Below are 26,273 nucleotides of genomic sequence, written 5' to 3' on the forward strand. Positions count from 1 at the left end.
CTATCATTCCTCCATCTGCTTTTATTTAATACGGAGGACTGTCAATGCTAACACTAACCTGATGAGTAAATACAATGCCTTTCTTGAAACATACTAACCTCTTTAACTAGTTTGACAAATAACATCATCCACCATTTTAATAAATGAGAGAAAGACGGTTATATTTAAACTTAACTGTTTAAATTTACATTACATTTCAATTCTGTGGTTCTTTTGTGTTCTACTGATATTTTTTGTGCCAATAATGCAAATGTGTATTGAACTGAATGAGAAACAACTGAGATACTTCATTATCTGTAACCCTTATCCAATTCAGGGTCGCGGTGGGTCCAGAACCTACCTGGAATCATTGGGTGCAAGGCAGGAATACACCCTGGAGGGGGCGCCAGTCTTTCACAGGGCAACACACACACACACATTCACACCTATGGACACTTTTGAGTCGCCAGTCCACCTGCAACGTGTTTTTGGACTGTGGGAGGAAACCGGAGCCCCCGGAGGAAACCTACGCAGACACAGGGAGAACACACCAACTCCTCACAGACAGTCACCCGGAGCGGGAATTGAACCCACAACCTCCAGGTCCCTGCTGCGCCACCGTGCCGCCCACTGAGCTAATTATGAAAATATAAAGACACAGGACACAGATCACACAGATGATGAGGCGTGGAAACAGGGCGGAGCTGGGGAGATAAGACAGAGATTCTGAGAAATTAAAAGAGGGGTGGAGACCGACATAAACATAACATATAATGAATGGAGCATGTGAACTGTTGAACAGTACTGTTGAGAAAGATGTGAGTGTGAAAAAGGGACGGAGAATATGTTTTGCCACCACAACACACATATTCCTGTATTAAATCCTCATATTTACACACACACACACACACACGCTCAGGATATCAACTCATTGTGATCAAGTGACCTTTGCAATTAATCTGGGTCCTTTTAAAACCTCACCCTTCTCTCATAAATAGCTCTGACCTCTGGTTCCAAATAAACCCTTCTTCTTTAAATGTCATGTTTTTGACTCACACCAAATAAAACGCCCAGAGAGAGCACAGGCCAGTGTACACACTGCCCCTGTCCTACTGTGTTATGCCTAACTGCCTAACAAAGCACCTGCATGAATAGAGAGAAGGTGGCAACTGACCCGGACCCTCGCTCTCTTTTTCTTTCCACTGCTTCTCCACTTCCCTCTATTCACACTGCCCCACTGACTCTTTCCTTTTTCTTCTCCCCAAGATTCATTTCATTTCAAAGTCTCCAAGCAGATATCGACTAAAGATGGTGATCAATCCAATGAAATGGAGAGAGCGAGAGAGTGAGAGAGCGAGAGAGAGAGACTTCATTTTAATAGGCCTACAGAGGGACTCAAGGCCCTTTGGAGCTTTCCTGTTCCTGCCCCGCCGCTTGGCTATTGGCTGCCCACTTCGCCTTAATGGAGATTCTCTTGGCCTTCACTTTTCCTTTGTAGAAGGTGTGGGGGAGATTTGATAAATGTCCCTTTCCTGTAGAGTCAGAACCAGGCCACCAGTGAGAATGGCCCTCATCACTGCCGCTGCTGCTGGCGATACAGAAATAAAAATAGACCTGTTAGCATTAGCTTTAGTGTCTGCACTGAGTCTGACCCAGAGAGCATGGGGGAATAGGGACTAGTGGGCTTACCTGGAGACTAGAATATATATCGGAAGAATAACAGACAATGCTGAAGGATTTTGGCCTATCCTGGAGACCTGAAAACTAATCTAAAATGTAGTGGAATAACCTGGAGACTAAAACAGGCAAACCTGGCAACCATAAAGGACAAAGACTAACAGGTTAGCCTGGACGCTAGTGGGTTAACATAAACACCAGTGGAATAACCTGGACGTAAGGAGCTTACCGAGAGACGTTAAATTAAAAAGGTAGCTTGGAGAATGCCTGCTTTTTAGTTTGCAGCCAAAGCAGAGGTAGAGCCAAAGACTTCTCGGCAAAACGGCTCTTATTTGACTGAGTCAAATTAGGCTACAATTAATGGTCTTAATCACCTCAAGTGCATTCAGCCATTTAAGACGCTATTATTACATGGCTTTAAGAGGCCCTAGAAGCACAGTTTCATTAGAGGTGTCTATGATTTCATTTAAATATCTACTGTAGTCTTTCACCTTGTGGCTTGTCTTCCAGAGCAATGCGCAAATGCTTTAGGCCACCTGTGAGAACTGTTCAGACTGATTTTCTGTGTGGTAAATGTGTGTGGGTTTTAAATAAAAACATGAAGTATTATCAGATAACTTACAATAAATAAATAAATAAATAAATCCTGTAAAATTTACTGCAACATACTGGCAGCTCAGCATCCAGTAAAATAATGTTCATATACAATACTACTGTACTATACTAGATATGACAGCACTATACTGTAATTCTATGACAATCCAGCAACACTGACCCAAATTCAGCTTCACTCTGTAAATGCTACAACTCCTTCCCCAACAACAACCTCCTGACTCACTGACATCACCTCTTATCTCTACGACGGAGTTTTAGGGCCACAGCATTGAAAAAATAAAAAAATAAAAATAAAAAAGAGTCCGAGATTAAAGTCAGAATTCTGAGAGAAAAAAAACTCGTAAAAATTCTGAGAAAAAATCTTGTAATAATTCTGAGAAAAAAACTCGGAATAAATCTGAGAAAAAATCTCGTAATAATTCTGAGAAAAAAACTCGGAATAATTCTGAGAAAAAAACTCTACTCCATGTTTAAATGTTACCTTCTTTTCGATAATTTCTAAAGTAATTACACATTAACCTATAAATAATATTTTCTTCATTCTGTTAATTTGATAGTATGCTCCTAGCTGGTGTCGTTTTATATCATAGAGATGGCAGGGTATTCTGGGCTAGTTGTTTGTTTTTACAGGAAAATAATGTGAGAATGGATTCCAGAGCTCTAAAATTCACAGCAAAATACAAGAAAACTTTTTTCTCTTATTTTTTATGAAAACTGTATTATTGCAAATTTGTAATGTAATATGGTGTAAAACAGTGATATAATGGAAATTACAAGACATAGTTTAGAGTGATCATATTACAATACATATCCATATCTTCAAAAAGTTGATATTGGTAAATTAATATAGTGAGAGATACTTAGTAGAGGTTTGTCTTGGATCTTCTTTGTCTTAATACAACCCAGCCAGTGAGTTATAGCCTGCCAATGAGCCAGTGAGGCCCACTTGATTTAACCAGCACACCTGATTTAACTTAACGAAGTATTGATTAACCAGAAGGTATTGAACGTTCATTACAAATACAGTGTGGAGACGGTTGGATAAAGCTTACACACTCATACGATCAGAATCTATTGTGTTCTTGCTAATGTTTTGTATTTCCACACATGAATACTGTTCTTTGTTTCACCAAATATGCAGAATACTGAATTTTATAGCCCAAATGAATGGTTTTTAGAGAATGTTTTAGAGGTAAAATCTGGAGACCTTCTAAAGGATCTCAGGGGCAGCTGAGAGGCAGGGTGGGCTGGCCTGTGCTCTGAATAGAGCTGATTGGTCCACTGCATCATCTACGCTTCACTACTTGCACCTCCACTTTTCCACCGACGTAATGAATAACGCAGCTAATGAATTTGAATATAGTAGAAATGAGATTGTGAATTATGGGTGGGAGGCTATGTGTGTGTGTGTGTGTGTGCCTCTGTGGGTCTTTGTGCGAGTGTGTGTGACAGGTGGTCCATCTGCATTGACAGAACCCCAATTAAAAAGCTGCTGAGAGAGAGGTGGCGCTTGCTGGCAGGGGAGCGGGGAGAAGGGCCAGAGTTTGGGGCTGTTCGCTGGCACACTGAGCTCGAATGGGGCGTTATGGGCACCGGAGTTGTGCCTCAGCAGATGGCAGCTAAAGCTTAGTGAGTTTGCTCCCTCGCAAGGCCTTAAATAGGAGACTGCTTTGGAACACACCTGAACATATCAAATAGCTCTGCAATGTGTGCAGCCCTTTTGATTTAGCCTGAGATTTCTCACACTCTGTTGTATTACATGTTACGTTTAAGACCCCAGCACAGCTCTATTTCACAAGATTCCTCTCATATTATGCTTTATTTAATGTTTCGTCTGTTTAAAACCAGCAGTTTTAACAGATGTGTCCACTGTACAATTCAGTAACAGTAGCTCTTCATCAAACTGAAGCCAAAATCAATCATGATTCTGGAATCATTTGAAAGTTTGGATTCTGCACTTTCCACAGACTTTCTGTGTTTCCTTGTTGTTGTTTGTGTAATTATTTAATCGATGAAATGTAAGATGTGGTGAACAGGCCTTGGAGGGTCGAGGAAGGTTCATTTAGTTCAGTTTAGTTTGACCAATATTAGAAAGCCCACACAGCTGAGAAACTGATTTCTGTTGATGAGGGTGAAGTCGGCTCTTAGTGTCCACAGGGGACTGGGTCGAGGACACATTGCATATAAAATCCACTAATGGATTGAAACCGAACTACATTTAATAAAACAGAACATTGAAAAAAAAAAAAAAAAAAAAAAAAAAAAAATATATATATATATATATAGATAGATAGATAGATAGATAGATAGATAGATACACCGCGACCCTGAAATGGAGAAGCGGAGAAGAAAATGATGATGATGATGAGATAGATAGATAGATAGATAGATAGATAGATAGATAGATAGATACTAATAGAGATAAAAATACAAATGAAATGTATATATATTTGTGAGGATTCCATGCCCAGCTTGTGTCAAATTTCATTTTTGCTTTTGGAACTCTGTGGAAATATTATTATTATTACTACTATTATTATTACTATTATTATTACTATTATTATTATTATTATTATTATTATTATTATGTTTTTGATAACTGCAGTTTGTTAAATGTGCAGACGAAGAGGATTGACTTCAGCCTCAGACATGTGCTAATCAGAGTCTTTATACTTCTCTTTTAAGTTTGATGTGACTGTTGTCCACCCTATGTGTATTTTCTTTTATATCCAGGATGCAGCGTTTTATACCACTGTACTGCCCTGCAAGGCTTTTGCATTGTGTTCTGGAATAGCTCTCACATCTCCTCATCAATAAGGAATGTAATGCAGGGCAGCGTTATTGATTACTTTATAAGCTAAACCGAGTTTTACTCCCCAGTCACAACACAAGGCCAGCCAGGTTCCTGAAAACATCAACACAAAATGTTATTGCTACTTGTTCTAAGATCCGACTCTCTATCAACTCTGCACTGTTCTACGTAAAAATAATAAAATAAAAGGTTTAAAAGCAGACCATTTGTAACTTCAAAATGCTACTTCAACTTTTTCCAGAAATTACATCAGTTTCTTTTTCAGTTTAACACCCACACACCACCTACAAATTACTATCTGAATCTCTCTTAAATAAATGGCATTAATATTTGCCATAAAGCAGAGGCAATTTAGTCTTTATATTAGAGAAATTATTCATAAAAGATTAACCCTATCTTGCCTAATTTAAGGATAATTTTTACACCTGGTATGTCATTAATCTGTCCCTCCAGGTTATTTAGAGCAAGTCCAGAATATGGGGCGGCACGGTGGCGCAGCAGGTAGTGTCGCAGTCCCACAGTCCAAAAACACATGTTGGTAGGTGGATTGGCGACTCAAAAAGTGTCCGTAGGTGTGAGCGTGTGAGTGAATGTGTGTGTGTGTGTGTTGCCCTGTGAAGGACTGGCGCCCCCTCCAGGGTGTATTCCCGCCTTGTGCCCAATGATTCCAGGTAGGCTCTGGACCCACTGCGACCCTGAACTGGATAAGAGTTACAGATAATGATTGAATGAATGAATGAAGGCCAGAATATGTAAAAAGCTGTAAAAATGTGTCCATTTACTTGTTTTCTATCACTTTTGTAAAATACCTACAACGTTGCCTTTGAAATTATTATTATTATTAACTCTGTTATGTGTGTTACAATTAGAAAACAATAATTTGGCTGATTAGCAGATGGAAAATTTCTCAAAAATATTGTATTGGCATGGTTTTATTGTTTTTTTTTATTCTAAGAGTATTGTGCCTGAGAATATTTTATTCGGATGTCACCATTCAGAGGCTTAGTCTGTTATAAGGGGAAAGGACTCTGAGTCATGAACAATGACAACTCTGGCTGTACTGCTGCAAATAATGACAGGGTTAAAGCAAGCGTCACTCAAACTGAATGGATAGTTAAGGGTAGAGAGCAGATCCAGGAGAGGACAGTGGCAAGCAGTGTGTGTCCATGTGTGTGTGTGCGCGTGTGTCTGATCGTGTGTGTGTGTGTGTGTGTGTCTGATCACCAGTGCGACTGTCCCGGCGCTGTTCACAGGCCTGCCACTATCCCGAGCCCAACTCACAGAGCCCGGCAGTCCCACTGTATTCATGTCTGAGCTTCAGCTGGTGCTGGTGACATACAGTAGAGCCTATCAGGCAGTGCTTTAATTAACCGCCAGTCAGGCACCTGCAGCTCCTACAGGCCTGAGACCTGTCCTGTCCTATTGAATTAAACATGTCCTCTCCACCTTATGAATAGTGCATATGGCACGCGAGCACCTTTATGATCTGCAACCAGAGGAGCTGACCCTCTACCCAGCAAGCACTATAACAAAGGTGTGTGTGTAGACTGGGGAGAGAGACAGAGAGTGAAAAGTGAGAGAAAAAAAACGTGTGTGTGTGTGAGAGAGAGAGCATATGTGTTTATACGCATGCATATAGAAGCCTGACCTCTAGCTCTCCACTCCCAGTATGTAAACAATATGCAAGTCATAAGATTCAGTCAAAAATAATATTTAGGTCAAGTATCCAAATATAAACCGGCTAACATTGGTAACATGTCGGCAGTATCAGATCTGGGTTGAGTATGTATTGTTTTCCAATGACCATTTTTGTCTCACAGTGTTTTCATAACTGTCATTAATCTACTTTGCATGGAGGCATCTGACAGTATTAAGACAGTCATAAAGTACAATACTGCAAATATTCTCATTGTTACAACCAGAGAAAGTCATTACTCATTTTGACTGGTCTGATATTTTCCACATAAATTGATAGCTGATGCTCGTCTTTGAGGCCTTTGGCTATTTTTTTCCACTCCTGGAAACCCAAAAAAATAATCTCTAAAATGTTCATAGTGTGGTGAAAAGCAAATTTAAACAATCTTCCCCCTTACACTAATGTAGTCAGTCAGTGAAGACATGTCTGTTGTCCACAATTTACTTTGTGTTGCACAAGAGCTATGAGGCTATCCCACAAATCACACACTTGCCTCAAGCCATGGATTTCAACAGGGACACATTTTCCTGACTACACTTCTTTAGTTACTAGATACCAGTAATTCATGAAAACAACTCTGACCATAATTTTCTAACATTCAGTGGCATAGACTAGCAGTTCTTAGCCTTAGCCTCAGGCACTCTGTCCACACGTACAGCAATTGATATTTATTGCTCAGTACGTTTCCCACAAATACTTGGATTTTGTTAGTTGCTTTCTGATAGCCATCCATATGCCCCATTGGACAGAAACAAAATTAGGTATAATAATCAAACTATATGATTGATTCTTAAAGATATCAATGGACAGTTTAGTCTAGGAAGTCACGTTTTGCTGGCAGAGGCTTTGTTTCACCAGGGCTAACATTGTTCCCCTATCCCTATATATTGCACTATCATGGGCTATTTCCTTGTGTATGTGTGTGTGAGAGAGAGGCTGAGCTCTGACCTGGTCTCCAGTGGCACATTGCTGTTAAGCACCCAGCTGTCCTGCAGCTGCACTGACTCGGGAGTGGTGGGGCCGTCTCCAGGGGCAGTCGGTGGGGCGTGGATGGGGTTGCGGCGTCCACTCAGAGTGTTGCGGTTTAGAGAGTTGGCGGAGGACTGGTGGTGGGACAATGTCTGGGAATTATGAGGTGGTGGCAGAGGCGGCCGTAGGGTCGACTGGCTGTGATGGTTTGGAGCTCCTGTGCAAAAACAAAACAAAAAGTGCAATGTGAAATATTTCTCCGGAAAACAACAGCATTCCTTTTGTACAGACTTCATTTTCAAAATGTGACAATAAAAAAAATTCCAATGAACCAAGGATCTGATGAGGGCAGTCTGTTACAACACAAGGTAACCAAACCCTTTAAACCCTAAGGTTCGGTATGCAGATCCGGAATTCCGTTCCTCACTGATTCCTTTCGTTGATGTTACCAAAGAATTAATTAAATATCAACAAATAATTCATAAAACAGGGCGGCACGGTGGCGCAGCAGGTAGTGTCGCAGTCACACAGCTCCACGATCCTGGAGCTCCACCCACTCCGGGTGACTGCCTGTGAGTTTGGAGTGTTCCCGCCTTGCGCCCAGTGATTCCAGGTAGGCTCTGGACCCACCGCGACCCTGAACTGGATAAGCGGTTACATACAATGAATGAATGAATGAATGTCTCAGGGTTCATAACTGAATAACAAGCCTAAGGCAGAAGGAAATTTAATAGATGCTGTCATTAGAAAAGTGGAGCCTTCTTTGGGACTGGTCACATTCAGAAAGAATTTTGAGAGCTACCACTGGCTTTGCTCAAAACTCAGTGTTGTGAGTCGGGTCATAATCTTAACCTATATTCAGGGCTGGATTAAAATCCACTTTGTGATGAAAGCTCTGAGACTGAGACCCTTCAGCGTATGTGGATCCTGTGTGCTTTATCGAGTTAGTGCCGGGATATGCTGGCAAAGGGGTAAAAATAGCACCGGTGTATGCCATGATTGATAGCGGGAATATTCAGAAGTGTTTTTTCCCCCCTCTGCTCAAGGCATCACAGGGAGGATAAAATGCAATCAGAAAGGCAAGGCTGAATCAGAGAGGGGAATCAGTGCAGATAGAAGACTGCTGTTGTTGTTGCTGTTGTTGGCTTGTGGTTTCACATCTGGCAGGACGCATCAACTGTCTATGCGCTTCTGAAAACGGCGTGACACTGGGCCTGTTAAGGCACTCATTAGAGGGTAAAGACTTTTTTCCTCCTGCTCTTAAGCTGTGTTAATGTTCCTGGATGCAGCTTATGCATACTTTATGAGGCATCACTAATTGATGTGATTGTTTGCTTGGGTGTAAGCCTTAATGTGCCAAGAAATGGGAATGTGTGTGTGTGTGTTTGTGTGTGTGTACAGGTATAAGTTCTTCTCAACAGGGACATTACAACTTGACAATCCTCGGTGAAGTGGTGGAATGCAGCTGTAATCTTGATGCCCTCTTCAGGGTGTCAATGTGAGTGGCACTCCACTGTGAGAAGGTAATTTTAGGCCGCAGAGAAAACAAGCAAACTGTTACATTTATTTCCTCTAGTGTGTGTGTGTATGTGTGTGTGAGAGAGAGAGATAGAGAGGGAGAGAGAGAGCACTCTGCAATGATGGACATTTCCCCTCGAAACACAACACAATGCAATAAAGATGAACCTCACAGTCCATATCTGTTCTAACTCACAAACACATATTAGAGCATTCACCATCTCTCCCGCCCTCTTCCCATCTATCTCTCCCTTCCCTCTGTGCCATCTATCACTCTCATCATCTCTCTCACTCTTCTCCTCTCTGTCTTTTCCACTCGTGGTCACTCTGCCTCTGTTCCTCTATCCCTCTTTTCCTCGCCTTGTCTCTCTCTCTGTCCCTCCCTGTCTCTTTATCTATTGCTTCCTCTCTCACGCCACTCTTTCTTGCTATCGCTTGCTCATCCCCCCTCTGTCAGTACATCTGTCCCTGCCTCTCCCTCTTCTCTCTCTCTCTCTCTCTCTCTCTCTCCTTATCGGTTTGTTGGTGTGTGACGGTAGCGCGTATAAAGGGAGGTGTCTTCTGCCTGATCCTGTGTCACAGTCACTTTTTTCAGGTGGAGACGTGAGGAAAGTGACTGTAATTCAAACCCTCGTACATCCTCACACCTCAAAGAGATTCACTACTGCACTGTATCCCGCTCTATGCTCCAAAAGAGTACCGCACTGTACAATGTTTAGGCTTTGACAGTTTTTCAGAAACACTGGTGAAAAAATGTCATGTTTTTCCTGACTCTGTGAAAACGTGTACATGTGCACAGGCAACCCTCTACTGCACTAATTAACACAATATACTGCCTTTAATACATATATGTAAAAGAAAAAGAAATATCAGTTATATTTGGTGTTTTTTTTTTCCCAATTTCTTAAAATCAGTAAATGAATAAATCAGAAAAAAAGTGGAAAAGCAGCATATTCCATGTATTAACTTGTTTTCTCTTCAGAATGTAATTTGATCAAGGGCCTCCACTTATCCCAATGACTATACAAAAAAAAAAAAAAAACATAAAAGTGGACCTAAGAAATGCGCACCCACACAGTTTCTCAGAAAGACTTCATTAGAAAATAGGATTGTGAGATTAATTTGAACAACATAATTAATACACATAATTGCGTACTCCAGGACCTAAATAGAAGAGCCCTTGGCGATGCAATGACATTAATTTCCTGTTTGCTCTAGAAAAATAGGAGAGCCATTGCACATTTTTATTTATAGACATTTTATTATGATATTATTTTTGCAGGAGATGTTTGAGCTTTCTTTCTGCTTGCCTTCAGCCTGTCTGTTTTCTCCTCTTAAGGTCTAAATCCATATCACTGAAGAGACTTCAGATAAAAAGCCCTCTCCCATTCTCCTCCTTTTAATGCAAGACGATGACTGTGTCTACGACTACAAAGCAGGGGATGTGTGTGTGTGTGTGTGTTTGTGTGTGTGTAAACACGTGGGAGAGTGAAGAAGACAGAAGGAGAAAAGAAAGGGGGATTCTCATGAGAGAATTTTCAGACAGGATCATGGACAACAAAAAACCCAAGTGTGGCAAAAGAATAATAACAAACAAACAAACATAAGGAAGTTTAACGCACAGCAAAAGGAAAGCTAGTCTGTGTGTGTGTGTGTGTGTGTGTGCTGGAAAATATATCATGTTGCGGGGAACAAAACCTGGTTACAAACACATCTGGGGGACATTTCTAACCAGTGAGAGAGTGTCATCGTTAAATTTTACGGGTAAAGACGTGTTTAAGGACAGAGTAAGGTTAAGGTTAGCCTAGTAGGACTTATGGATATGTAATGAACCCACAGCACAAGAAAGCAAATGTTGTGTGTGTGTTAGAGACAGAGAGGGATTGACAGAGTATCAGAGAGTGTGTGTGTGTGTGTAGCGGATCAGTGTTCAGTGTTAAATTGTGCTGGTCAAGGCGTGTAACATGCTTCTGAGAGCTGCATTAGTAGAAGAGTGTCAGAGCAGGATCAGACTGTGAATTAGCACAAAGCTCATTCACTTTCACACACTGCCAGCTCAGAGCCATCCGGGCCCCTGAGGCAGAAAGGCACCGGGGCCACAGGCTCTTTCTCTGTCTGAATAAAGCGAGAGAACGCTGGGACCACAGAGAGTATTATTTGACAGACTCAGCCAGAAGCCAGTAAAGTTAAATGAAGTTAAATAAAGTCCAAACGAACCATAAATCCCAATGGATTTACATTCCCAGAGTAACATAATGACTAAGTAAAACATCTGGATTTACATTCCAGAGCGAGCTAGAGTTCTAATCATGTTACAGACACAGGCCGACGCAGCATTAGGAGTCTTGCCTAACAAAGGCATGAGTATGTACTGCAGTGCTGAGGGTGTGCGCTGCATGAGTATGATGTGTGTGTGTGTGTGTGTGTTGCAGTGTAGGCTGCAGAACGGGGAGAGTGTTACATTGCAGTGAGTGTGTGTTGCAGTGCTGTGGGGTGGCTAATGTGCTCCGGCGGCTTGGCCTCCGCTCGGTGATCAGCACTCGGTGAGCAGAGAGGAGAAGTCTGACCAGTGGAGCGGACAGCCGTGACCGCATGCCTCTCAGTGACCGCCAGCTCAGTCCAGCTCAGGACTAATGGGTCCAGACACAGAGAAATACAGCACAGAGCACAAATATGAGGCGCGTGCATGCACACACACACACACAAACAAGACCTAGGCAAATCTGCACAGTATATACAGACACAAGATCTCTCTCTCTCTCTCTCTCTCTCTCTCTTTCTCTCACACACACACACACACACACTTTTAGGGCTGTTATTAGACGTCCTTGTGAAGGTGTCTAGCAGCGGGCACATTTCGTCAGCAGCCTGCACCAGAAATAGGGCCAGACATCATTAATGTGTGTACGCGGGAATCTAGTCTTTGCTTAAGTCTATGTATGGCCTGTCTCCGGGAGGAAGACGAATGCAGCCTGTCCGCCAGAGCCATGTTCCCAGTGGTGGGGCTGCAGTGGAAGTGCTTGTCAGCACGCTTCTATAATGGTGGAGCTGGTGGATGTGGCCTGATTGTGGGGGCCAGGTGCAGGCAAAAGGAGAGCAAAGTGCAGCTGCTCTTCATGAAGGTGGAGGTGAGAGAGAAGAGAGGCCTGACCCCCACATCTGTCACCCCTCAAAACACACACAGTAAGGCGTGACTGAAATATTATCACTGTATTAACATTGTAAACGTTAACAGGAAAAGGCAATAAACACCTTTTTATGGAAGTGTGTATCATTTCTATTGGTCCATCCTTCATGAAAATTTCATACGATGGACAATCCATAAGAATATAAATATATTGGAAAGGAATACATCCACTAGTGGGTGACAGAGCTCAAATGTAAAATTTAAATATACATTAAGATTAAACATTTATTATTATAATATATATTCCTTTTTTTTAAACGTCAAAGCTTAAACTTCACATAACCAGGAGAATTCGCCAATATTTACTACTACGGATGAACCGAAATATGTTTTTGTTGTTCGTTCTGTATTCGTTTTTTTAATTCTGAGATTTGTATATATTTGTTTTCTTTGGCTAAATATAGGCTACTGATAAAAGCAACACTCAACTTCACCTGTATTCAGACTCTCCAGCTCTAAAAACAGACCTCTGCTCCTGGAACCCAACCCAACAGACCTGGTATTTCATTTTTCAGACTCGTAGTAGTATAGCAGCATGTCACACCCTGTAGCACTGGGAGGAAAGCTTTACGTTCCCTGTTTTCTCACCCTCAGTTCTCCTAATTAAAACACAAAATGGTTATAATGGTTTTTCCTTTTACAGCTTTTATGGCACAGTGTCACAACTGGTAGAGTCAATGTCTCTCAGCACTTGGGGTTGTGGGTTCTAGCCCAGACTCAGTCTGAAAGGAGTTTGGTGTGTTCTCCCTGTGTCCCAGTGGGTTTCCTTCATTTGCTCCATTCACCGGCCTGGTTTAGCAGATACTGGTCAGTGTGTTTTTGTCATTTCTAAAATAATTTACATGAGATTAAAGCAGCTCAACTCTCATCTGCATGTATAGAAAGACTATGCTGAACATTCTTCAAAATAAAACATCTGCTATTCATTGCTCAGTTTCAGTAACAACTAATGATAATTCCACAGCACTTCCTTTAACTGCAGTATATTGGAGTCTTGTGCAATAATTAGCCCTCCACACTAAACCGCTCCATGCCTCCTTGGCCTCTTAGAGGTCAACAATGTGACTCTTCAAACAATGACACAACTGACACCCTCAGGCCCTTCATTAACCCACCAAAGGTGATCAGATGATTCCTGTGGTCTGTCTACTGCTCCCATGACTGCATTCCAAAATATGGCTGCTGTTTTTTGTTTATTTTTGACACAGACTAATTAGAGCTCTCGCTGCTCTAAATTTCACTGAGATTCCTTTTCCGAATACACCCATTATGGGCTGCTTAATTTAAACTCACACACCGGCTCCTTCACATCACCGGCCCCAAGCAGTGAGTGTAATACACATCGTTAAAATGATGAAGTGCATTTATTTTCCTGATTCTTCAGAAACATGCCGGCGCACACACACACAACCTTTAGTCGATGCTTTCAGGGATAGCAGCTGAGACAAATCTTCTGTTATCTTAAGCTGGAGGAGGAGTACGAGCAACGCGGGCAAAAACAGAGTTAAGGGGGGAGAGAGAGAGAGAGAGAGAGGCCTCACTGTACCCATCAGCCCTTTCAAGACTGTTGAAAAAGTTGTTTTCATATTCATGAAGAAGCATTCTTCATATGCAATCTCTGCACGCATCATCAGCTTTCACTGTGCAAGTGGCTGAGTGTGAAATGGCTGTGTAGTCACTCTGAGTGTGTGTGTGTGTGTGTGTGTGTGTAAAGTCTGACAGCAGCAGCATACAGATAGCTCTCCGTCCTTCTTCACCTCCTCTGTAGAAAGACCACCTCTGCTCATGCAGCTTCACATTTTCATTTACATGATGGCTCATTTGTGCACGTGCCATGTAGATTTCAAGGGCAATTTTTGTTAAATTGACACAAATACATTTTCATAGCCATTCTGCACCAGTTTGTGTCAAGAATATAGATTTCCCTTTTATCTTTCTGCTTGACGGACAAAAGAGAGGCCACTGGCCTAAAGATATGATGGAAGCACAATAGTACGACAGGGATGTTCACAGTGCTGCGATATAAGAGCTAGATCCTCGATTCCCACCTGGGAATGGAGCCGTTAGTGCAGCGATGCCCCGAGTGAAGAGCCCTTAACTGCTAAGCCACATCTGATCCCAAACGCCAACTCCCCGGATTGTTGACTGATGACAACACCTTTATTCTCGAGAGATATTTCAGTAGGACACAAAGCACTATTCGAGGAGGGCTGTTAGCCTCTGGGAAGAAGCAGGCACCCAGAATGCACGGCTGTTTACGCTATTCATCTGTAATGTGAAAATACATTAGGCTGCTGTTGAAATTGCACAGCGTTTTTATAGCATCTCTTTTACAACATGGAGGGCATTCTTCCTGATGTAACAACACAAAGTGCCCCTTCCGTGTTCCGTCTGCCAATTATTCCAACCTGGAAAAACTTGATCATACTATAGGCATGCAGCAGATGTTTAGGAAATTACTATTATTATTATTATTATGTGAATGCAAGTGGTCTATAGTAAAAGTGAATTTGCTTGAATAGGACACGGGAGTGCAAAAAGGAATGTGATACAGGGATGAGTGTTTTTCACTTCACAGAGGATGAAGGTACAATTTAAGTGTGTAAATTGGCAAACTCTAAAAGTGTGAGGAAATAGGAACCAAAGGGTAGGCCATAGTCTTTTTTTTTCCCCAATAAACAAGTCAATCCAGTTAACATTAGCTATTTACTGAACTACTATGTTCACTCCCAAAGCACATCAGAAGATGACAGCCTATAATCAACTGATTGTGTGATACAACAGTCTGATTGTAGCTTAAGCTTGGACAGCAGACACCGGTAGCTTGATTTTGTATTTAGAAGTAGTGGTCAGAGTATATTTCTCACTCTCTTTTCACTTCCGCTCTTGCCATCCGTCTGCGGTCTACAGCGATGACGGAATGAGTGAGACATGGGGCATCATGGGACACTTGGTCGAGCGACACAAATGAAAACAAATCACTGGGCGTTAGCGTCCAAAAAACTGGAGAAACAATAGGGGTAAAAGCATAAATGTCAATTTGGGATGATAAAGGATCCAATCTAACGGTAATGGGGAGAAGCCCCTCGACAGCGGGCGCTAATAGAGACTGCGATTTCAGCAGGCCTCCGTCTGCTTCACAATAAATGAAAGAGCGTAATTAGAAAACAGCCATCGAGAGCACATCCTCTGCTCCGCCACTCTCTTCATCTCTGATAACGAGGTGTTTTTTTTTTAGAGTGGTGGGTGGGGAAGAACCAATGTGCAGGATGACCAGGTTCTCCCCTTTGTGACTGGCCTGATTTTAACATAATAAAGTGCACTTAAGTGGATTACACCTTGTATTTCTCAGAGGCCATGTTAGTGGATCAAGGGTAGTGATCAGAACTCCAGAACTTTCAAAAGAATCTGAACATTTGACTCAATTATAAGGGCCAGAGTTAATCTTTGATCTATAGCTTATGTCTTTACATAAATCATTCTAAGAAGTTCTGCTTTAGCTTCTAATTAACAAAGAAACTTTATTTTGCATTGTGTATGTCGTCACATCGCACAGATATTCCATTGCCTTGGATAACAGTCATTGTTTGAATCATTCCGGCTAGATCTGGCTGAAAACGTTTATGCTATGCTAAACAAGTCAGAATGCTAATTATATGCTCTTTATAGAATTAGCTGCATGCAAAATACAGCTTCCAAGATTTGCCAGTACAGGTACATCACACGCAGTCAGTAGCTCTGACTTTAAAACCGAAGTTTTGGTTACAATTTATGTATAAACTTATTTTAAATTCTGCTTCTGTTTATTAACTACTACTTATTGAAGATTAACATATTATTTGTAAGAGAGCTTACAAACGTCTGATAAATGTAGACTGGAGTCTCATTCTCTAACCTGGTAATTGTGCATTTATTCCTGGTTCATAGTGACTTCTGATCAGCAGGACACCTGAATATTTATTAACCCTAAGCACTGCCACTGAGTTCTTTTTCTAGCAATAACTACCATATTAGATCAGTCTGTATTTAAGTATTTCTAACCTGCTAATATTGCCATTTGAGGTCAGCTTGCAATTGGAGTATTACAGTGCATAAATATTCAGGACATTAGTAAATAAACATTTAATAACCTATTTAAAGAATCTTAAATATACACTTTATAAACACATTGCATTTTACACATTTGTAAGTGATTATAACTGATATGTTACTATCAAATAAGTGATTAATTGCTTGTTAATAGCTAATTAACTGTTTATTTAACTAAAAGCCGACCTGGAAATAGTGTCACCCATATTTTTCTGCATCGGCCTGTTGTAGCATGTTGTGCCATTAAATACCATCTTGTTTCCTTACTGCATATATGAACGAGCATGTAAGCATTCATGGGTGAAATAAAACATTTGAATTCATCTTCCAACTGCACATGCACATCCTGCACAAATGTAAACTGGTGGGAGTCATGCTGAGAGGGAAAGTGCGTAAACATGACCACATTGCCCAGTTTACTGAAATCCATCCAGGCCCCATCCAGAGAACCATGCACAAGTTGACCACTTAGAGCTCACCAGGCACATTCTGTGCATGCGTGTGTGTGTGTGTGTGTGTGTGTGTGTTTTCATGGATAAAAGCAAAGTGAAGTACTGAGTCCTGCATGCGGGAGTGCCCAGAAAGCTTAGTGCCTGTTAGAAATACATTTCTGCCTCACAATCCACCCAAGATCTATCTAGGTGGTCAAAGTCAGGTCAGAGCTCTCTCTGCCTCACTCCTCTATGCATGCTCCGCTGATAAATGTGTTCTTTTATAGCAGCAGACATTTATAAGCTTTGGCAAGCTTTACTAAACATTAAATATATATTTAGTTTCAGTTTAGTTTGCAAAATAGTTTCCAAACATTAGCATGACTGATCTTAGCTTTATCGAATCAAAACTAGGCTTAGACTGGAAACTTTTCATTTCTCTGCACTTCTGTGACATTTTAAAAGTTTTGAAAGTTTAATTGCATTAAAAAACAAGGAAATAAACTGTCATTGATGCAAAGCACAACAGCACACCCTTGTGGAGCAGTGCCTATATGTGAGTGAGTATGTGAGAAAGCCATGAGTGAGTGAATTACTAACAGCCGATTCGTGGTCTTGGCTGTTGATATGCCAACGCTAGAGATGACAGCGACTGGTTAAAATCTAAGTCACTGGTGACAGACAAAAAACAGGTGAATTTTAGTTGTATTTCTACCTTCTAAGGAATTTAGTTTGCTCTAATTATTATGACATATATTAAAATCCCACCAACAATAATTAATTAAACAAATGATAAGGGCGGAGTGGTGCGGAGGGACCTGGAGGTTGTGTGTTCAAGTCCCGCTCGGGGTGACTGTCTCTTAGGAGTTTGGTGTGTGGTCCCATTTCCTCTGAGTGCTAGGTGTGAGTGAATACGTGAGTGTGTGTCGCCCTGTGAAGAAATTATGCCCTCTGCAGGGTGTGTTCCTGCCTTGCACCCGGTGATTCTGGATAGGTTCTGGACCCACCGCGAACCTGAACTGGTTACAGACAATTAATGAATGAAGCTTGTCTAAACTTGCAGAATTACCTAAATAAGAAACACATCTGTAGTGGAGCACAGAGCTATCAATTCAAGACGGCTTTATTGGCATGAGTGCATCAAGCACAATGTTATCTAATTATAGTTCAATTTAACTCCATCTAGCCAAGACAAATATAGATGTAACAGTAAACACTGAGTGAATAATAAGCGTTAATGACTCTGTTTCTCTCTTCTTTCAGTACCTTTTAAGTCTTTCTATGTCTCTCTTTGTTTTCTCTCTTTGTCTCACAAATGCATATGCGGTGTGTGTGTGTGTGTGTGTGTGTGTGTGAGTGTTTTCATCCCCCTGCATTAATCTATCAGTGATGCTGCTAAAGTCTCACGGCAGCAGCAGCGGCAGAGTTCTCTCCAGGCCTGTGCTCACTAAACTGTTTATTGACATTTTCTGCGGTTCAACACCAGCGTCACGGGCAAAACACTAGAAAAGATGCCCACTCAGCAGCCAGCGGCAGGGTCTCTCTCTCTCTCTCTCTCTCTCTGTTACTTTTTTAACCTTTCTCATTCTTTCCTTTCTTTCACTTCCTTTGCCTCTCTTCACTCCCTCCATTTTTCTTTATCCCTCTCTATCTTTCTTAACACAGTCTTCTCCCATGTTTTGCTCTCTGCTACTCCATCTTTTGTTCCCTTATATTTTGCCCTTGCCCCATTTGTTTCTCACTTCCCCCTTTTTCATTTTTTCTCATCTCACCTCTTACTATATTTTGGCCCTCTTCTCACACCTTACCCCATCTCTTTCCTTATTTTCCTCTCTCCCCCTCCCTCACATTTTTCTTTCCCCATCCCTCTCCCTCTCTTACACCCCCTCCCTCTCTCTCTTGTTTGTTCTTTATCTTCTGAAACACTTTTTAACAACTGCAACAACAGACAAACATGCAAATGCTTTCCATGCCCCTGCAGTCTCTGTCTGTCACTCTCTCTCTCTCTCTCTCTCTCTCTCTCTCTAAGAACTCTATTTGAAAATTGCTGAGGGACACAGACGCCTGCTTGCAAGGTGCGTCCCCTTGATCTCTCTATTTCTCCGCAGGATTTAATTAAAACCCCCGGCTGCCGTGGCAGTGGCACTGAGGAAAGTGCTGAAGGGACGGCTGCTGGGCCGACGTGAATATTCCACACACAGCCAGCATCTGCCCGGCCTCTTCATCTCAGCTAATGAGCAATAATAGCCTGTCTGAGAGAGAGAGAGAGAGTCCTCAAAATCAGCCTAAAAATAAACGGCCTTTTCAAACAAACCCTCCAGAGCCCGCCCACCCACACACACACATAAACAAACACACATAGATGAATGCATCTGAGGTTCAGGGATGTAGCTACGTGCGACACAGGCCCTGCTTATGCTTGTTGTTAACATTGGATCATTGTGATCTTATCATTTTGATTAGATCTTCATCCAATCAAGACACAGGATGTTTAAACTCAACCATTTCAAAAGTAGCTAATGAGTCCAGACTCTGATCTGAGGGAGGAGCTAAATGACAAGATAATGTATGTAAATACAATGTGTATATACACAGACTCACACAGATCTGATCATAATGAGTTTACACACCTGTAGATCCAGTCACCACTGGATGACCAATCACAATGCAGTTACAGTGAAATACACACCCACAACATATTATCTCAGTGTGTTCAACTACCTCGAGATCAGGAGCTAGATCAAAACTACCCTAAGATCCCTACCCCAAGTTACACTTGTGTTTTAAATGTGTGTGTGTGTGTACACTCCAGATACAGGACACATTTTAATGCCAAGCGTAAACAGGGCCACAGACTCAAGTATGCAGACACACACATGACATCATCCATGTTTCTGTGAAATAGAATAAGATTAGCTTTTAAAAGGGGCGTGAAAGGCAATTGCTGGTGAGAATGTGCTTCCACGAAAATGATAATCAGTGTAAACACTGGGAGCATTATTAAGCAAGCTTGATTTCCCTGGCAGGGGTGTGTTACATCGCAGGCGGTTAAAAATAGGCCACACTGCCCATTTATAATGAATGGCCAGAGACATTTTCACCAGCTCGCTATCTCTCGCTTCCTTTCCTTCTGTGCGTGTGTGTGTGTGTGTGTGTGTCTGTCTGCTTTCCAGGAGCAATGTCAGGACACTTTAGAGCAGCACTGCGCTCCACAGCAGTAGACGGCAGGCCGCGGGCAGTCTTCTCCAGCCTGGACACAGTCTCTCTGCTCATCTCAGGCCTCTCACAGGAGGCTGACCAGGAAGTGCACCAGAGTGTCCTTTTTTTCCCTCTTCAGTTTATCCTTCACCTCAAGTGAGATTGAACTATGCAAGTTGAAGGTGATAAAGAATGAGTAATTGTTCACAGAATTTTGGCGTTAAAGGGAACATCTACAATTGTGGGGTTCTATGCTCCGCGTCTTTTAATGTGGAACGGTCTGCTTTTGAGCAGAGAGAGAGAGAGAGATACCGGACAGAGAGGTAAACAGTCTCATTTACACACACCGGGGTTCATAAACACAGACTGGGGAACTAGCAAATGGTGCTAGCTTCTGAATTTAATAAAAAGTGTTTTTTGGATACAATCGTGAACTACGCCTTTAAGCTTCTGATATTTGTTTAGTTTTAAATGTATCCTTTAATAATTAACCTCAGATAAATGCATAAGCAAAAATACTTTATGGAAATATTTAGTAGAAACTGGACAATACTAAATTACTTTTGAACTCTGTGATGTGAATGTTTTATTTATGGAGAAAAATATTATATATAGAACTTTAATTATGTAAATAGAAAATGTATATATTTAAGAGCATATTTCTGAAACACACACACACACACACACACGCACACACACAAATATTACACTGACTTCTACTAATATGGTGGAGAATTAGCTTAAACTTATTACTAACTCTCACCCTAACATTAACCTAACATGAACTTAACATGTCTTCACCTTAAAATGTTTTGATTTACAGATTTTATGAGATTTGGACCACACACACACACACACACGTCGTAGCTCACTTCCTCTTTGTAATCGTGGCTGTCTTTCTGCCTCAGTGGGCTGGGTTATTGGGCAGAAACCTCATTTCCTGCACAGCGATCACCCTCAACAAGATCACAGGACATTTAATTGAACTTGGACCCACACACACACACACACACACAAACATACACGGACACATCCACATCCACACCCACACACACTTTGCTCCTTTCGCTCAGTTCCTTTTCTGTCTCTTTCTCTCGCTTTCTCTTTCTCTATCTCACACATTCACATAAACACAAACACACACACACACACACACACACACCCACAGTCACATATACAGATGTCATTCTCAAAATCATAAACACAAACACTTGCTGAGGCTGCTTGATAATAAGCCAATTATTTACTGAGCTGTTCTTGAACTAATTGCAAGCCTTGAACATGTTTTCAATTGAATGTTATAATTACAGGGAAAATTAAACAAAAAAATGACTGTAAACGCTATTAAATATTATAAAACTTCCAAGCTGCTCTCCTGCTCTTTTGACATGTCTCTAATGTGCAAAAATAATTATTTCCATAAGTCAATGCCATGCTGATGCACAGAAACTAATCGGATATTGATTTATAAATAAACTACATAGCTCTAATTTGTCTGAAACCAATCAAAAGTGTCAACAATATTTTAGTCAAGTATTCTTCTACAGAGTTCAGATACAGTTAGCATTATCTCTGCATATCGTCACAGTTGGCACAGAACCTGTTGTTTTAAAATTGTTGGCAAAATCTGAAGTGCTATGTAATTTGTGATAAAACTTCAGGATTAACAGATTAATGCACATGCTCCAAAATATTTTGCATAAGTTCCATTTTGTCTCAAATAAAAGTTAAGGCTGTTTTTATTCATTTTCCTGCATCTCCGTTTTGGAAACACGAAGTTTCATTCTGACAACGGAGCATATTAATAACGTTATACCACAGTTGGTTCTGACCTGGCTATGTGATTGGCTGAGACACTTTCAGTGAGTGCCTGTACTGGTAATTGAATTTTTTTTAAGTAGCACTTCACATTGTTTGCCTGAACCTTAGAAACAACACCTAGCCCTTAAAGCCCCGTCCACTCACTTTCATTATTATCTTCTAACAATTATCTTTGTTTTGTGATGAATTTGCTCTGAAGTGGCACAGAAAATAAATGATGTAGACTTTCTTCTGCTGAGAGGTTTTTAATTATTTATTTAGCTGTTATTTAATAATTATTTTCATCCACAATTTTCTTCTGTTCAAATCATTTGACTTGCATAACGTTAGGTTTGTCAAAGGATGAGTAGATAGCAGAGTTAATATGTTTACGTCAGATTGTTGGCGTATCATTCTACAGCTAGGTTGATTACATTGCCATGGTCATACTGACATGATCTTGCAGTTCTGAGTGGAGAACAGCTTGGAATTATTAGAGCATTTAAGTACTAGTAAACTGTTTTAACACATATGGGATCTTTTATTTTTTCTTGTTGGTGTGTTCTTGTCACACAGCTCCAGGGACCTGGAGGTTGTGGGTTCAATTCCCGCTCTGGGTGACTGTCTGTGAGGAGTGTGGGGTGTTCTCCCTGTGTCTGCGTGGGTTTCCTCCGGGTGACTGTCAGTGAGGAGTGTGGTGTGTTCTCCCTGTGTCTGTGTGGGTTTCCTCCGGGTGACTGTCAGTGAGGAGTGTGGTGTGTTCTCCCTGTGTCTGTGTGGGTTTCCTCCGGGTGACTGTCAGTGAGGAGTGTGGTGTGTTCTCCCTGTGTCTGCGTGGGTTTCCTCCGGGTGCTCCGGTTTCCTCCCACAGTCCAAAAACACACATTGGTAGGTGGATTGGTGACTCCAAAGTGTCCGTAGGTGAGTGTTGCCCTGTGAAGGACTGGCGCCCCCTCCAGGGTGTGTTCCCGCCTTGCGCCCAATGATTCCAGGTAGGCTCTGGACCCACCGTGACCCTGAACTGGATAAGGGTTACAGACAATGAATGAATGAATGTGGACTTCATATGTGGTGCAGGAAAATGCAAGTATGTCAAATTTGATGTTTATGGATGTTGTTATTAATGTCTTTGCAATAATACAACAGAGAAATACAAACCTTAATTTTTTTGAATCAGCACTTTCAATTCCACTTTACTGTGAGATCTAAAGTGGCTCAAATCCAGAGTAATGAGGCTATGAAAAGGGGTTGACATACATGAGTAAAGTTATGATTTCATAAGAGATTAATGATGTTTTTTTTTTCACAATGCTCTCAGTCAATGGGGCATCACTACAGAGACAGAGCTGAGACTGTTGTAAACATTTGGATGTACAGTGTACGTGGATCAAGTGCATTTAAAGTGGAATTTAAGAAGATATGGAAAAATCCAAAAAATGTCCTTAGGCCCCAGGTGGCTAAAGAAAATAACAGCCAAAGTTTATTCCAGCTACTAAGCCTGCCTGAAAACAACAGGGACACGCCACATTATACAATATCTTTTATATAACTGTATTATACAATGCCTTCTTTCTAAAACCAAACCAGCGAGGCTTTTTTATATAGATAAAGAGATGTAGAGATGTGTACCATCTTAAATACTGCATTTAAGCCATCCTTGTTTGACTGCAGGACTCTAGTGTCCTTATCTCATTGTATACCACTTCTTCTTGTAACAAAAAATAAGAATAAATTCAAGAAACGTATATTAATTATTAACCAACACATAAATGATACAAGAATATTTATTGTCAACTGTGCAGGTAATAAACTTGGCACAGGATAAAGAGCACATACTAATAGTAACCACAGAGCAAACTAAGACACGGCAATTTCCTCTCACTCTTTAAGACTCGTCCTCATTTTCCATGCTTTTTTCCCCCAGATCTGTTGCGCTGCCGAAGCGGAGGTGAATTTATTTACAGCGTGGTTTAGGCTGCCAGTGATTGATGTTACTCCACCAAACAGTAAACCAATTAGAGGCATGATGTAATGTCATTTTAAAAGGGTTATAATCGCGTTGCTCTTGAACTTGGGCCCCTGATCAGACGTAATAAAGATTTATAGTAGATCAAAGGAGAGGCTAATACCATTAACAATAGATTATATTCCAGCCGAAATTACATTAACAGATTTTTTCCCCCCTCCCTCTCCATTCGCTAAATATATCGCCTGGATTGCAGATTTCGATGCAGAGAGAGAGTTTGGAGGGTTGTGCAGCACAGAGAGAGCATTAATTACTCAAAATGAGCACAGCTGTGCTACAGAAACTCATAGCCTTATTCCATCTGCAGAGGCAGGAGAAAGCCAAGCATTAACCAAACCTAACTCCACACACCACTATAGACCTTTACAATGTTATGATCCTAATGTTTCATTCACTGATTAGGAGAACAATTTTAACAGGACAATATTTTGTGAAAAATTTGCCATCTTTTTTTAAGTCCACCAAACTATAGAGGTATGTGCTACAAGTCCGAGACTGGTGAGAAGTCACTACTACAAGTTCCTCCTGGTGACTGTCTGTGAGGAGTGTGGGGTGTTCTCCCTGTGTCTGCGTGGGTTTCCTCCAGGTGACTGTCTGTGAGGAGTGTGGGGTGTTCTCTCTGTATCTGTGTGGGTTTCCTCCGGGTGACTGTCTGTGAGGAGTGTGGTGTGTTCTCTCTGTGTCTGCGTGGGTTTTCTCCGGGTGACTGTCTGTGAGGAGTGTGGTGTGTTCTCTCTGTGTCTGCATGGGTTTCCTCCGGGTGACTGTCTGTGAGGAGTGTGGTGTGTTCTCCCTGTGTCTGCGTGGGTTTCCTCCGGGTGACTGTCTGTGAGGAGTGTGGTGTGTTCTCTCTGTGTCTGCGTGGGTATCCTCCGGGTGACTGTCTGTGAGGAGTGTGGTGTGATAAGCGCTTACAGGCAATGAATGAATGAATGGATTATATTATTTATTATACACTCCATTTGCTTTTCAGAAAGCTTCATTAGCAGGACCAATTTATCTCATCTGCTCAGAAATTTTCTAGAAAATGTATTAAATAAATGAAGGGGGGTGTCTTAATGTAGTATATTATAATAGTGTAAAGAACATGTTCTTGAATCATATGAATTTAATGTATCCTTTTTCCCCCCTGAGTGCATCCAACAATTATGAGAACACTTTGTAGATGTTGCCTTTGAGTAAAAATAATTATACGAACTGAGATAACAGTTCCCAGTCCATCATATCAAAGTGTGTCAGAGGAAAAAGTGGAACATGCAAGCAGAGGGGATTCACTGAGAGATGGGAGGGCAGATCTTACCGCTAGTGGTCTGAGCCCGGAGCAGGTATGAGTTGGGGGAGATTTGGTCCTCTGGGTGGGGCTCCAGCATGGTGTGAGAGGAGCTGCTGTCCAGCAGGGGCACCTGGCACTCCCTGATGGTGGGAGGGGCTGGGTGGAGCGGGGCGGAAGGAGGAGAGGGGGCAGGGGGCAGTAGGCTGGATGACGCAGTGGAGGGAGGGAGGGGACGACCTGAAGGACAGAGAGATAAAAGGAGACATATGTTAGGAATATGTGACACAACCCACGGGTACAGCTTCATCACTCATGCATATGGGACGTTTTCCTTCCACACATTCTGCCCGTCAGCAGTTTGGGGTCACTCAGCTTTGCAGTGTGCTTTAATCCCAAGGAAGCATGTTCTCCTGTTCAGCGTCATTAAGCAACATATCACTGCTGCCGTAACATCATCTTGTGTCAGTGAAGTGGTAAGCGGTAAATGTTGTTAAAAATTTCTTAGAGGGATTTTTTTTTTTAATCTTAAAGATATTTTTATCAAAATGTCAACATCATTACTGTAAATATCTACATGTGTTTTGATGAAATGCTTCTAATGGAATGTTCAAAAAGAGAGCAATGATAAATTTAATTAAATCTGTGCCAGATTTCTTTGCAAAACTGCAAATTTATGCAGAAAGTTACTCTTGGTACTAAGATGCTTGTTTCTAACACACACACACACACACACACACACAAATTAATCAGCCATAATATTATGACCACTCCTTGTTTCAACCCTCACTGTCCATTATCTCAGCCCCCCTCACCACAAAGGAGCACATTTCTAATAATTCTACTTTAACATGCTGTAATCCCTATGATGCTCTGCATACTTTATTCGGACCCCACCTGGACCACCTGAAAGCAGGTATGATTTGAGTGGTGGATCATTATTTAGTGTTTTTTAGTGATCTGGTGAAGTGTTAGTGTGTGTTGTGCTGGTAACGAATGGATCAGA

At 41.5% G+C, this 26,273-nt stretch overlaps 1 protein-coding gene across 1 annotated transcript in view; it reads right to left on the reverse strand.

Moving 5' to 3' along the window:
• The window catches only part of tenm2a (teneurin transmembrane protein 2a), a 114,965-nt gene extending 89,559 nt beyond the window's left edge, over positions 1-25,406 (reverse strand). Inside the window, exons 1-2 of the mRNA XM_066648498.1 lie at positions 25,298-25,406; positions 7,728-7,965 (exon numbers count right to left, since the gene is read on the reverse strand). Of these exons, the coding sequence (XP_066504595.1) occupies positions 7,728-7,965; positions 25,298-25,367 (308 nt within the window). The 5' untranslated portion in view covers positions 25,368-25,406. The remainder of the gene's footprint in view (positions 1-7,727; positions 7,966-25,297) is intronic.
• Between the last annotated feature and the right edge of the window lie 867 nt (positions 25,407-26,273).

The sequence above is a fragment of the Hoplias malabaricus genome, chromosome 17 (assembly GCF_029633855.1).
Source record: "Hoplias malabaricus isolate fHopMal1 chromosome 17, fHopMal1.hap1, whole genome shotgun sequence".
Lineage (NCBI taxonomy): Eukaryota > Metazoa > Chordata > Actinopteri > Characiformes > Erythrinidae > Hoplias > Hoplias malabaricus.